The sequence below is a fragment of the Ranitomeya imitator genome, chromosome 3 (genome assembly GCF_032444005.1).
Source record: "Ranitomeya imitator isolate aRanImi1 chromosome 3, aRanImi1.pri, whole genome shotgun sequence".
NCBI classification, from domain to species: domain Eukaryota; kingdom Metazoa; phylum Chordata; class Amphibia; order Anura; family Dendrobatidae; genus Ranitomeya; species Ranitomeya imitator.
Window position 1 is genome coordinate 577,575,913 of NC_091284.1, and position 15,810 is coordinate 577,591,722.

The 15,810-nt window shown below is 44.4% G+C and overlaps 1 protein-coding gene across 2 annotated transcripts in view; it reads right to left on the reverse strand.

Annotated features, from left to right (window-relative positions):
- FGF14 (fibroblast growth factor 14) overlaps window positions 1–15,810 on the reverse strand; it is a 760,334-nt gene that overhangs the window by 198,218 nt on the left and 546,306 nt on the right. For both annotated transcript variants that reach the window (XM_069757983.1, XM_069757982.1), the window contains exons 2-3: window positions 8,470–8,580; window positions 4,394–4,497 (exon numbers count right to left, since the gene is read on the reverse strand). In XM_069757983.1, coding sequence (XP_069614084.1) covers window positions 4,394–4,497; window positions 8,470–8,580 — 215 coding nt within the window. The remainder of the gene's footprint in view (window positions 1–4,393; window positions 4,498–8,469; window positions 8,581–15,810) is intronic.

The window sequence follows — 15,810 nt, forward strand, 5'->3', positions numbered from 1 at the left end:
AACATTGGTCCGAGTGCAATGCGATTTTTTTTATCCGTTTAAGTCGCAAGTGTGACCCCAGCCTAATAGTGCGGTGCTGACATCCTGTTAACAGTGTGGTGCTGATATCGTATTAATAGTGCGGTGCTGATGTCATGTTAACATTGCAGAAGCCAATTAGTGAGCTCAGCGGATCTTGGGGTGGTGGGAGTGTTTTGTCTAAACAGGTGGAGCCACTGAGCTCATTGATTGATTGTTGTGCCTATCATCACCATTGCCAACAGAATATACTTGGATTAGGGCCAGAGCTGGACCCAGGGATGATAAGTAAGGAGCGGTTTGTTATTTTATAGTAAATAGTAAACGGTGGACAAAGATTTTCTGAAAGGAGAAAGCCCTTTAAGTATAATAGCTTCCCTTCTGTTCATTAAAATGATTATTGTATGCTGAATTAAACCACAATTTTAATAAGCAGCACTAGCTAAATAAAGTACTCAACCCGCCCAAGTTGAAAAATGATCTTTTCAAATTTCTGTTCCATCCTTGCAATAAGATGTCATTCTTTCAAAATTGACAACTGTTGTATGGCGGCATAGTATACAATATTGCTAGAAAAGAAAGAATCATCCAGAGATGGCACGAAAAGCAAGATTACACTTCACTTTTATTGGTATATTAAAATTGTGGCAGGGCCTCCATACACTTGAGAAACCAACGAGTTTCAAATTATAAAACCTTATAAAGCCTTACTCATGGTTCTATACAATATTGATGTTAATTCTTGCAAACATTTTATTAAAAAAACTACTGGTAGGTTGAATTCAACATTTGTGCTTTGCTTTTAACCCCTTCACGACATGTGGCGTTTATGTATGGCATCATACTCCGCAGGTGATGGCTGTGTATTACATCCAGGACCTGCCTTTAAGGCCGGGATCACAGATACGGCTGAGTCTCGCAGGTGAAATCCCTCCTCTGGCGCCAGCACTCCGGAGCAGAGTGTGCAGCCGCACAGCAATAGATGGAGCTGCACGCTACGCTCTGGAGTGCAAGCGCCAGAGCTGGGTTTTCAACTGCGAGACTCGGCCGTATCACGCGTTTGTGTGATCCCGGCCTAACAATCACTTTTTAAATGCTGGTATTAAACTCTGACAGCGGCATTTAGCAAGCGTCAAAAGGGGGACGCGTCATTGCATGCGCCTATCCGTGCACTCGTAATATCATTGAAGGTCATTGATAGGATGCTATGACACCCGGGGGTCTGTTAAAGACCTCTGTGCTTGTCATTATGGAGCTCCTTTTAAACCCAACCTGTGGCCAGGCTTCGAAGGAAACAGTGATTTTTACTAAATGGAGCAATACGGTGGTATTGCTCTCTGTACTGTAGCACAATCAGACGATCACAGCTTCAAGTCCCTTAAGGGAACTAACAAGTACAGTCAAATCTAAAAAAAAAGTTTTAAAAAATAGGAAAAATAAAAAAAAAATCAAATCACCTCCTTTTCCCTAATAAAAATAAAGATAATATAAAAACACATATGTAGTATCACGTTCAGAAAAGTTCGATCTATCAAAATATAAAAATAATTAACCTGATCAGTAAACACCATAAACGGAAAAAATTCAAGAACGACAAAATTATGTTTTTTGGTCACTGTAATGCTACAAAAAATGCTGTAACAAGCAACCAAAATGTTATATCTATGCCACAATGGTATTTATGAAAACGTTGTCTTGCCCCGAAAAAATTAAGCCATCACACATTTCCGTCGACCGAAAAATGAAGACGTTACATTTCTCATAAAATGGTGACACAACCCCCAAATTTTTTTTTTGCAAACTTCTGATTTTTGTTTCACTACTAAAATAATAAATAACAAAATAGGTTTGGTACCGCCATAATCGTACCGTTGAGCAGAATCATATTGCAAGGTCATTTTTACCACAAAATGTACACCATAAAAAAATATTCCCTAAAAAAAAAGTCAGAATTTTTTTTTCACAATTTCTCCCCAATTGGATTTTTTTTTTTCCTGTTTTCCAGTACACCATGTAGTAAAACGAACGGGGTCTATCAAAAGTACAACTCATCCAACAAAAAACGAGTCCTCATATGTCTGCGGACAGAAAAATAAAAAAGTGATGGCTCTGCGAAGACGTGAGGAATAGAGGTGGGTGAACTCGAACAGTAAAGTTTGGGGTCCGTACTGAACACCTACTGTTCGGGGATGGACCCCGAATACTGACTTCACCAGGAAGTCTGTGCTACTGCTTGGGTTCGGCACCTGTGTGAGAAACACCGGTGGCTCTAATTGGCCTTGAGATTAATTCCACAGGTCAGAGCACTGCGGTTCTCATGATGACAGATGACTGCGTGAACCCGCAGCTGTAACTGCAGCTAAAAAGTTTACCTCTGGTCACTGGCGTCAGCTGATGGGAGTAGTAGTCCCATCAGCCGACGCCAGTAACCGGAGGTAAACTTTTTACCTCCGATCACAGCTGCTGGCTCATTCTGTCATTTGACATGCACATGACAGCGTGGCAAATACTGGAGGTTCGGGACCTCCATTCTAGTAAGGGTCTGTGCACACGTTGCGGATTTGGCTACGGATTCACAGCAGTACCATGTAAACCTATGGAAAACCAAATCCGCAGTGCACATGCTGCAGAAAGTACCGCGCACAAACGCTGCAGTTTATTTTCCTCAGCATCTCAATTCTTTGTGCGGATTCCGCAGTGGTTCCATAATTGGAATCCGGTGGTGTGAAAACGCATGTGAAATCCACACAAAAACCACGGTAAACGCCCTGCATTTTACCTGCAAATTTTTCAGAATCTGCGCGGAAAAATCCGCACACGAATCTGCAGCGTGTGCACATACCCTAAATGTGGTCTGTGTTCTGGTTCAGGTACTGTTCTAGTATCCGATGGAAGCTTTTTTTCAACTGTTCGGCAAACCCTCCGAACCTGAACATCCAGGAGTTCGCCTACCACTAGTGAGGAATAAATGAAAATTAAAATAATGGACGTTGGCTGCAGCGTGAAGAGATTAAGTCCATTTTTTTTTTACTTCTCTTTTTTTTTTAATTGTACTAGCTGATGTTGTGCCAAATTCACCAAATTGGGCACAAAATTTTTTATAACTTTTCACAAATTTAAATATGCTTATTTGTTGGCTATTTTAAGCTTTAAAATGTTTCATGTAAAATAGGTTGTCCGGCTTTAGGGTACAAGTCTGCAGTCAATGTATGTGAATCCTCACATTGCGTGCACTGCATGCTGTTAGCGTTCTCTTGTGCCAGCACAACAGAGCAGGCAGTCATGTTACCACAAGTATGTGACTGGCATACTTCTGGCAATATTCTGACTAGAAGTGTCCAGCCTCGATAAATACACTTCAGCGAAGCCGCCGATGTCTAGTTGGCATGTGATCGCTTGTACATAAATTACATATTTGTGGACACGCACCAGCACCAAAGAGCATACAGAGTGACTGCAGACTTGTGGCCTAAGACCGGAAAACCCCTTTGAACGTTTTGCACTCAATTAGGTTACTAAAGTAAAATTAAGCAAAAAAAAGTTTGAAAAATCTTGAAAACATATAAATGATGAATTAGCTAAATGTATAACCAAAACGCAAAAAATGTTAAAAAAAGAAAAAAATTGACAAAACCAAACCTAATCTCGATGGATGCTGAGCGTTGGGACTCTCACTGAGGCTGGGATCACACATGCGAGAAACACGTCCGTGTCTCGCATGTGAAATCCAAGCTCTGGCGCCGGCACTCCAGAGCGGAGCGTGCGGCCGCATAGCAACACATGGAGCCGCCCGCTTTCCGCTCTAGAGTGACGGCGCCAGAGCTTGGATTTCACATGCGAGACACGAACGTGTTTCTCGCATGTGTGATCCCGGCCTGATCCCGAGAATGGGGCTTTGAGCTTCCCTGTCTGAATTAAGTGAAGGTCCAGTATGCACACCTCACCTGCAGTCATTCTCAAGCTCCATACTTGGATTATTTGGGGTTCCGGTGGTTGAATATCCAGAGCTCAGCACATTAATGTCAATGTAAGAATAATTTTTTTCTTCATAAAAATTACGCAAAAGCAATGATGAATCCAGGAGCTGACACAAACAGAATAGGGCCCCTGTACAAAAATAATTTATGGGACCTTTGCAGTCCAAAAATGCATCAAAGTGCCCAGTTCCTCCTTTTTTGGAGGTAGAAGTCTGGCCTCTTACGGCATGGGCCCCTGGGCAGCTCTACATGTTGCATCAATGGTATGTCTATCCCGGAATGAATCGATTCCAGTGCTTTACCTTCTGACTGGTGCAGATTAAAAACCATCATAAAAACCCTACATCTTGTTCACACTGCACATTATAATATAGGAATAAATAAAGCGTGGTACTCACTGATGTGTACAGGTAACCCTCTCCGTTCATTGCAATATATAGCCCCGTTTTTACACCTTGGATTGCAACAACACGAAGACCCACTGGTATGAGGTTGAATAATGCTGTAAAGAACAGATACATATATATAAGAGTATATCACTGCTAGCATGGCAAACTTTACCAGGACATGCCAATGCATTGAGAAAATGAATGGCTATAGGGAATATGTATTTCTCTCCTATGTGCGTGATTTTAATGGGAAATGTGTCTGAGATGGGAAAATATAGAAGCAATCTCTACGAGCAAATCCCTGATATCTGGTGAAAAAAAGATAGATGTGCATCCAAAATGTTAAAGATTTGTAGAAGAACGTTGCGGACATAGAACTGAGTAACATTGTAATGGACTGCTGACATTTATTTGTCTACCTTTTAGTCTGTGGGGCACTAAAAGGTGACGATGATGAAAGGTGAGGGGCTAAGGAATTGCTAAGGAGCGGCAAGAATGTGAGCAAAAAAAATGTAAGAAGAGATGATAGGAAAGAAAACAAATCAGAACAGCAGGAGAGGGAAAAAATGGCAAATATGTTATCACAACCCTATTCTACTAAATTCCTATCCTATTATTTCATCAGGCAAATGGTGAAGTATGTTATATGCGAATCAAAATATTACCCCAATACTATAAGATGACAATAGTTAAACTAGACTACTTTGAAAACTGTGCCTGTAAAATAGTTGGTTAAAAGGGGATCTATCACCAGGATTTTACTACATCATCTGAGAGCAGAATAATAGGAAAAGAAATCCTGAATCCAAAGATGTATCACTTAGTTTACTTGGTGCAGCAGTTATGACACAATCTGAGTTTTTAGATGTAACATGAAGCAGAGCTGAGAAAGCTAACTCCGCCCACACCAGGCTCTGTAAGTGCGTAGTCTGTAAACAGTGAGCTGCTTATCACAGGAGGGGGTGTGGTCGGATCAGGAAGCCCACGCCAGCTAGTCACAGCAATGATAATGTCCTAGTGATAAAACCTTCAGTGTAAGTAAACAACAGCACACTGCCTGATAAGTGAGACATTGTTGAATTCAACGCTTTTTTCCCTACCTTATACCATTCTATGATTATTAAGCCAGAGAGATTCCCTTTAAATATTTCGATAATTGGAAATCAGAATTCTTGGTGATTTTTTTTGTTATGGAGGTTTACACAGCAGAAACAGTAATGGCTGTTACGCATGGAAAATATGTCACTGCTGCCTATACCAGCCTTTATTATTCTGGTAGAATTGTGCACTAGTACTCAGAAATATGCAATGCTTCCCACATGTGCTGCAGAAATGACATTTCTTCTGTGCATAGGAATGTTAATGGCCCCGTGTACAATACATTGAAGCTTAGACAGGGCGTAAATAATACCTCGCCTTATAATTTTAGCCTTGGGACATATACTTTAAACTGATGGTCAAAACAGAAGTGTAGATTAGGTTTCCACCTTGCATTGTGTGCGGAGCGCTTGAACGAAAGTGAAGTATGGACATGTTTATGCAGACGGTATAGACGGCACAATAGCCTGCATTCCTGCACTAAATCTCAGTACACAGACCACATAATCTTATGACTGAGCAGATTATGAGATGTATTTAACAATGAGGCAATATCCAGGAAAAGAGATCATATATTACACTGTATTGTGAATGAAAAGCGTGCCAGAGCATTATACACAGAAGGCGGGAGACAAATGGCGTTGTATCACCATCACTCCTGGATCAAGAATTGGTTACATTTCTGAAAGTAAGCCTAAGACCTGATTCACACAGGACTCTTTCTGGCATTTATGTAGCCGTATTCGTCACAACTGCCAGATGCATAGTGTTAGTGAATGGAAGTTTGTGTTTGTCCTGCTATGAATTTCCAATGGTTTTAGAGCATTTTTATTCTCTCTTTGCACGTATACTTTTTGGCCTTTTTAAAAAAAATTAAGAACATTTGTTTTACAAATATTTTTGGGCGGTGTTTTTCCTTAATCAGACATTTTTGTAATTGGTTTTTTTTTAGCTCTATATGGAATCCTATGGGAACATGCATGGCAAAATTATAAAACAAGACCAGTGTTCCCCAACTCCAGTCCCTTCTGTGCAATACTAAGGAAATCCTGAAAACATGATCTGTTGTGGGCCCTGAGGACTGGAATTGGGGAACACTGACCTAGAGTATTCTGCATTTTGAAACAAAAAACAGCATTGAGTGACCCAATAAATACACAAAAAAAAGAGTAAAAATAGGTAAAAAAAAAAAAGCTTCAAAAAGCTCCATTTGCCATGCTTTATATTTTCCTATAATACAGCCAACATCAGACTGCAGCATTTTTTTGGCAAAAAAAATTCCAAAATATTAAAGGGAACCTGTCACCCCCAAAATCGATGGTGAGGTAAGCCCACAGTCATCAGGGGCTTATCTACACCATTCTGTAATGCTGTAGATAAGCTGCCGATGTTACCTAAAGGCCCCTTCACATTAAGCGACGCTGCAGCGATACCGACAACGATCCGGATCGCTACAGCGTCGCTGTTTGGTCGCTGGAGAGCTGTCACACAGACCGCTCTCCAGCGACCAACGATCCCGAAGTCCCCGGGTAAGCAGGGTAAACATCGGGTAACTAAGCGCAGGGCCGCGCTTAGTAACCCGATGTTTACCCTGGTTACCAGCGTGAAAGTAAAAAAAACAAACAGTACATACTTACCTACCGCTGTCTATCCCCGGCGCTCAGCTTCTCTGCACTCCTCCTGTACTGGCTCTGAGCACAGCGGCCGGAAAGCAGAGCGGTGACGTCACCGCTCGGCTTTCCTGCTGACCGACGCTCACAGCCAGTACAGGAGGAGTGCAGAGCACAGCGCCGGGGACAGACAGCGGTAGGTAAGTATGTACTGTTTGTTTTTTTTACTTTCACGCTGGTAACCAGGGTAAACATCGGGTTACTAAGCGCGGCCCTGCGCTTAGTTACCCGATGTTTACCCTGGTTACCAGTGAAGACATCGCTGGATCGGTGTCACACACGCCGATCCAGCGATGTCAGCAGGAGTCCAGCGACGAAATAAAGTTCTGGACTTTGTTCAGCGACCAACGATCTCCCAGCAGGGGCCTGATCGTTGGTTGCTGTCACACGTAACGATTTCCTTAACGATATCGTTGCTACGTCACAAAAAGCAACGATATCATTAACTATATCGTTATGTGTGAAGGTACCTTAAAAGAGGAGAAAAAGAGGTTAGATTATGTTCACCCAGGGGCGGTCCCACTGCGGTCCGGATCCGATGGGTGTCTCAGGTCCATTCCGGAGCCTCCCATCTTCATAGGATGATGTCCTCTCCTGGTCTTCACGCCGCAGCTGCGATGCAGGAGGCGTACTTTGACTTCCCTGTTGTGGGCAGCGCAAAGTACTGCAGTGCGCAGGGACCGGGCCTCTTTGACCTGTCCCAGCGCCTGCGCACTGCAGTACTTTGCTCTGCCCTCAACAGGGAAGTCAAAGTACGCCTGCGTCGCAGCTGCGGCGTGAAGACCAGAAGAGGACGTCATGGAATGAAGATGGGAGGCTCCGGAACGGACCTGAGACATCCATCGGACCCGGACCGCAGCGGGACCGCCCCTGTGTGAGTATAATCTAACCTCTTTTTCTCCTCTTTTAGGTAACATCAGGGGCTTATCTACAGCATTACAGAATGCTATAGATAAGCCCTGATGACAGTGGGCTTACCTCACCATCGATTTTGGGGGTGACAGGTTCCCTTTAAAAAAAAAAAAAACCTGCTTGTAAAGCCACCCTAATCATGGTATTTTTTGCAACTTTTTTACACGTACTACTACATATTTAAACAGTTTTGAAATATTTTTATAAAACTAGTAAACCATGGATGATATAGTAAGTATGCATCCTGTTTGTAATTTGATATCGATACTTAGAATGTGATCCCTGTTATTAGTATTTAGCAGGATGCTCTAGGTATAGCTACTGTAACATTTAGGCAGGTAAGCATATAGGTTCAAATACCAAAGATATTGTAAAGAGCTAGAAGACAAGATTACTGGTACTTACTAGAATTACTGCTGTCATCCTTGGTTCCATCAAGAGTTCCATCTGGGTGCATTTGCAAGTAGTATCCTTGCCTGCAGTATAACCTGGTCACTATGCCCTTGAGCTGGGGATCTGGAATACAGACATAGTGTGACATTAGTCTCAAAACTTTTCCATCAATTATTTGTGTTTCTCGTGTTTGTGCCATCAATTGTACAGATAAATGGCTCATGATTGCCTGTTCTAATGTGAGAAGGCTACACCACTGCTGGGACAAACCTGACCATACCTGTTATGTGACCTTTCCAAACCTTTTTACTCCCTCCAAGGTGTGCCCTCCCCCCTGTTCGCTTTGTGGGTGGATACTAAGGCTTTTCCCTCTTGTGTCAAGAAGTTGGATTTTTACAGCTGAAATGAGGATCAGAGACAATTACAGCTAATAAGAGAACTATAGACTTCTTGACCAATTGTTGTTATAATTTGCTGAAATCAAATCTAAGCATACACAATGATGAAAATGATATGCATGTGAATATGGGGTATCTTGGTAGGTACTAGTGATGAGCGAGTGTGCTCGGATATCGTGTTATCCTAGTATCTTGGGTGTGCTAGACAGCCACAACGCATGCAGAGATCTTGTTAGGCAACCCGCAAATATTGCAGCTGACTAACTGCCGCGAATCATGCAACCGAGGGGACTCACACATATTATTCAAGCACGCCCTAGATACTCGGATAGCACACAGCTAGTTTTAGTTGTCATGGTCTCATATATACAAATACTCTACCATGCTTAGGATATAGAATTTGCCAAAATACAAGATATGGTATGCATTTTTTTTTTTAAATATGTTCTTATGAATTATCAAATTTTCAGAAAGCCATTTGAATAAATACATTTTTCTGACCACAATATGTTGGACTCTCCAAAGCTACGATATACAAGGGCTAAATACCAACACAAAATGAGTGCTATAGAGTCTCGTAAAAATGTATATCTTTATTACAGTATATGATAAACAATAACAATAAATACACAGACAGAGTGCACCAAAAGGGAGACCACTACACACACATTATATATATATATACTGTATATAATTATATGTACAGATGATTAAATGGTATGAAAATCCTCATGTCTATAAGGTTTATCCCTAGACTGCAGGAAAGGATCGTGCCCACCAATTTAAGAAGAGTGTGCTTACATCTAGTGATGTGACCAATAGGGGATGTGTGCATTATATGATATATTTTATGAGACTCTATAGCACTAGTTGTTTGCTGGTAATTAGTATTGAGCAGTGTGTCTTGGTATTTGCTATTGATTCACGCTTAGTTCTTGGGTTGGTATTAATTGTCTACCAGGGATACTGGACTATCCCTCATTTTCTAGAACAGAAAAAGAATCATCTGTGCCAGGAACCAACTTGATTGAACATATAGTGGTTCCACACGTTCTAAAGCGACTGGTTCAACTGCTAGGAATGCCCACAAGCTACATAAGAACGAGTGTGCCATAACTAGCCAAGACTACATTGTGATGACATAGTATACTAAAATGCGGTAAAACGATATACTTATGTTTTATTGACCTAAGGCAAATATATAAAGTCCTACCCTTATGGTAGGTTATCAATATCAGAATGGTTGGGGCCAACACCTGGCATTATATAGATCAACTGTTATTACCTCCACCGGTGCCCACATGTAAATAGTACGGTAAATAGGGCGGAACTGCAGCTCAGTTCCTCTTCTGTTGAATAGCTGTAATTTTCGCCAATGGCCAACACAGAGTTAATGGAGCTGGGCTTTCCAGCTGTTCAATGTTAATGTCGGGCCGTTGCTGAAAGTAATAACAGATTATATTGATGACTTATCCTGAGTACAGGACATCAAATTTGTAAGCCTGGAAAAAACCCTTTAAGTTGAAGGCCCAGATAGAACTTTTGTACTAGGACCCAGGAACTTCAAGTAACATCTGTAACTGGAATCCTTCTAGAAATAAATGACTTTTTACTTCTTAGTACCTCAAGACAGTCTAAAAGAGCCCTACATCCCATATATAATGCACACCATTCCAAAATTCTGTGTTTTATTACATATTCTCTTAATGTAAGAAAGATGTTTGTTGAACCACCAGTGGTCACATTCAGAAAGGAAAAGGGAAATTCTGTACATTACTTTACTACACAATACATAAAAAATGATAACTAGTATCAGATCTATTTTAAAAATGCAATATTAAATCTCTCCGCACATTCATTTATATACGGTCGGTAAGCCTGAGTACCATTCTTCCATCAATACTAGAACTAGCATACTAGAAAATGTGCATACGAGGTGCAGACAATGGACTCATAATTGCTGTTTCTCCAGTTCTTGGGAGTCATTTGCTCCTTATTAGTGGCTTTCATATTTGTGCTATAGTCCGTATAATTTTTGCACCATTTTTTAAGGTGTCTTTTTTAAGCTTTGACAACTTTGTCTATCCAGATGTTTTAGACAGGTTCAAGAAATGTGACTTATACCAAATATCGCAATATTTTGGGTGCATCTTACTCCAGTCCCTGCCTGGAGTAAGGTTTGTGGAGTTGAATTGTTGCGACGTTTTAAAGGATTAGCGACTTTTAGTCTTAAAAAGTTACAAAAATTGATTAAAAAAAATAAAAAGCATTTTTTGATTTTGTGTTCAATTCATGAACTCCATGCAATATTTTGAAGACTTTGGAGGAAAAACCATCAGCAAATATCACAAGACAAAAGCTAAAAAATGATTCCAAAAAATCGTAAATGACATCTTAGGCCCAGGGTTGAACCTAGCCACACTGCTGCCTGAGGCGAACTTCAAAACGGCGCCCCCCCCCCAACACATATACAGTACAGCCCCCCTATAGGGCTCCCATCTCATATACAGTCCCCCCATACATTACATGAGTGATAACTATTGTACATTCTACAATAGGTCATAAATCAGAGAGTATAGTCTACTTCATACACACACGGCTCCGCTCAGTACACCTCATACACACACAGCTCCGCTCCGCACACCTCATACACACACGGCTCCACTCCGTACACCTCATACACACACGGCTCCACTCCGTACACCTCATACACACACGGCTCCGCTCCGTACACCTCATACACACACGGCTCCGCTCCGTACACCTCATACACACACGGCTCCGCTCCGTACACCTCATACACACACAGCTCCGCTCCGCACACCTCATACACACACGGCTCCACTCCGTACACCTCATACACACACGGCTCCACTCCGTACACCTCATACACACACGGCTCCGCTCCGTACACCTCATACACATTCAGCTCTGCTCCATACACCTCATATACACACGGCTCCGCACACCTCATACACACCTCATACACACACGACTCCGCTCCATACACCTAATACACATTCAGCTCCGCTCCGTACACCTCATACACACACGGCTCCACTCCGTACACCTCATACACACACGGCTCCACTCCGTACACCTCATACACACACGGCTCCGCTCCGTACACCTCATACACATTCAGCTCTGCTCCATACACCTCATATACACACGGCTCCGCACACCTCATACACACCTCATACACACACGGCTCCACTCCGTACAACTCATACACACACGACTCCGCTCCATACACCTAATACACATTCAGCTCCGCTCCGTACACCTCATACACACACGGCTCCACTCCGTACACCTCATACACACAAGGCTCCGCTCCGTACGCCTCATACACACACGGCTCCGCTCCGTACACCTCATACACACACGGCTCTGCTCCGTACACCTCATACACACACAGCTCTGCTCCGTACACCTCATACACACACGGCTCCGCTCCATACACCTCATACACAAACATGGCTCCGCTCCGTACGCCTCATACACACACGGCTCCGCTCCGTACGCCTCATACACACACGGCTCCGCTCTGTACACCTCATACACAGACGGCTCCGCTCTGCACACCTCATACACACACGGCTCTGCTCCGTACACCTCGTACACATTCAGTTCCGCTCCGTACACCACATACACACTCGGCTCTGCTACATCCACACTGTAAACCCCTCCTGACCCCAAACACATAAGGCAGCTTACCATGGCAACCAGCACAGCAGAGTCCTGCAATCCATGGAGGTCTCGATCATGTAACCCCTGACTCCTCCCCTCCTGTGACCTCATCACAGGTCTTGTGCGCACCGAGTAGCCAATATGTGGTGTGCTGCTCTGTGGGTGCAGGGATGACCGGCTGATATTGCACACCGTGGGTTGTGACTAACCTAACGGTTAGGTTGTGAGCAGGGGCGCATGCACCGCACTAGTGACACTCAGCAAATGTCATGGATTATGGAAAGCCGGCACCACATGTTCTGACCGCCGCTCTGCTGCCCCTGTCTTTCAGTGGCGACTGCCACCTGAAGCAAAGGGCTCAACTTGCCTCATGATAGCGGCACCCATGCTTTGGCCCAAAGTGTGTGTCATGCATGGTGTCATGCATGTTATACATAAAGGAATAGTTATGGAATACTTGTAAAGTCTATAAAATGACAGAAATGGGAGAAATTAGCTTTTCTCAAAAATAATCATGAAGCAGCTGCCACCAAACAAGACGTCACCACTTCTATATATCCAGATACCATATTGGAGGGAAAAGCAGGTCCAAAGCCATCTGGCATCCGCATGTAGGAATTAAAACCTCAACCTAGTGACTAACCAATTTATATTACACTTGTAAAGTACAAAATCACCCAGAATTTTTACATGGGCGTTTATTGGCTTGTTACACTCACAAACGATTTAACTAGTAATGTTCATATTAATTGGGATATTAACCAATACATTAATACAGCCCACTGTCACACTAGTAACTTGGTGCTGCATTGTTTTCATGTAAGTTTCAGATGAATGCATTGTAAAGGTGGACAGCACCACTGAAGAGGACTGCAATATACTAAAAATCAGTGGTGGATTATAATGAGGTCAATCTGGGCAGTAACCTAGGGCCCAGTGGTGTGGGGGGGGGCCCTGGGCAACCGCTCAGATTGACCGCTGACATCAGGGCATTACTGCCCTGACTGGCGTATGGGGCACGGTGGGCAGAGGGGGCCTGCATTGGGCCCCGTCTCATCTGCTCACCGCCCGCCCGCACGTCAATAGTTAGCAGCCGCCAGCCAATTTGAGGCTGACAGCTGAAGTCAGCTGCAGCACGCACGTTGCCGGTGTCTAACGTCATAGTCAGTCGCCGACGAGTGCGCGCTACTGGAGGGAGCATCGCCGAAGGTGTGCGGACAGGTGAGGAGAACTCGTTTTTTGTTTTTTTTATTGCGAACGGCAATCCGGGGGGCTGGGCCAGAATGCTGGACACAGTGGGGGCAATATGCTGGACACACTGGGGCAGAGATGCTGGACACACTGGGGCAGAAATGCTGGACACACTGGGGGCAATATGCTGGAGACACTGGGGGCAGAATGCTGGAGACACTGGGGCAGAGATGCTGGACACACTGGGGGCAATATGCTGGAGACACTGGGGGCAGAATGCTGGAGACACTGGGGGCTGAATACTGGAGACACTGGGGGCAGGATGCTGGACACACTGGGGGCAATATGCTGGACACACTGGGGGCAATATTCTGGACACACTGGGGTCAATATGCTGGACACACTGGGGGCAGGAAGCTGGACACACTGGGAGCAATATGCTGGACACACTGGGGCAATATGCTGGACACACTGGGGGCAATATGCTGGACACAGTGGGGGCAACATGCTGGACACACTGGGGGCAATATGCTGGAGACACGGGGCAATATGCTGGACACACACTGGGGGCAACATGCTGGAGACACTGGGTGCAATATGCTGGACACACTGGGGAAATATGCTGGAGACACTGGGGCCAAAATGCTGGACACACTGGGGGCAATATGCTGGAAACACTGGGGGCAGATTGCTGGACACACTGGGGGCAGGATGCTGGACACACTGGGGGCAGGATGCTGGACACACTGGGGGCAGGATGCTGGACACACTGGGAGCAATATGCTGGACACACTGGGGCAGGATGCTGGACACACTGGGGGCAGGATGCTGGACACATTGTGGGCAGGATGCTGGACACACTGGGGGCTGAATGCTGGACACACTGGGGGCAGAGATGCTGGACACACCGGGGGCTGAATGCTGGACAAACTGGGGGCTGAATGCTGGACACACTGGGGGCAATATGCTGGACACACTGGGGGCAAAATGCTGGACACACTGGGGGCAGGATGCTGGACACACTGGGGGCAGAATGCTGGACACACTGGGGGCAGAGATGCTGGACGCATTGGGGCAGAGATGCTGGACGCATTGGGGGCAGAGATGCTGGACATATTGGAGCAGAGATGCTGGACGCATTGGAGGCAGAGATGCTGGATATATTGGAGCAGAGATGCTGAACATTGGGGGCAGAGATGCTGGACATTGGGGGCAGAGATGCTGGAAACTGGGGGCAGAGATGCTGGACACATTGGGGGCAGAGATGCTGGACACACTGGGGGCAGGATGCTGGACACATTGGGGGCAGAGATGCTGGACACTGGGGGCAGAGATGCTGGACACTGGGGGCAGAGATGCTGGACACACTGGGGCAGGACTGGGGACAGATGGAGCAGGATTGGAGACATAGACAGAATGTAGATACGGGGCATGATTGGAGACACGGGGCAGAATGAAAGACATGGGGCAAGATTGGAGACAGATTGTGCAGGATCATGGGGCAGGATGGATACGATGGAGACTGATGGGGCAGGGAGAACATATGACTGAAGCTAGGAATGAGATACACGGGGCCAGGATGGGGGATATTATTATTACCATAGGGGCTAATTAAGGGATATTATTACTGCAGTGATGTATTTATTTTATTTTTTGAGGACACTGTTTTAAATGGGGGGCAGTCCTGTTACTGTGTAGAATGACACTATGTCGCCTCTTTTTCTTCATGTGGTGTAATGTAGAAGTTGGTAAAAATTAAGTAATGTGTTATGCAAGTGGAGCTCGAGATAACTGTGTTATTTCCTGCAGAGACGAGTCCTGGCTGGATGAAGTGATGGCGGTCTGTGCTGGATGAAAGATGAAGGACTTCACCTAGAGACGTCACTGGTGAGTCAGTGTTACCTATACACTGACACTATACACTGTATACTATATACAGAGGTCCTGTGTATAATGTCACCAGTGATCACTGTATTACCTCTACACAGACACTGCATACTAAGTACAGCTCTCCTGTGAATACAGGCACTTATGGTGATAGTATTGTGTTTTTTTTTCTTCCTAACTGAAG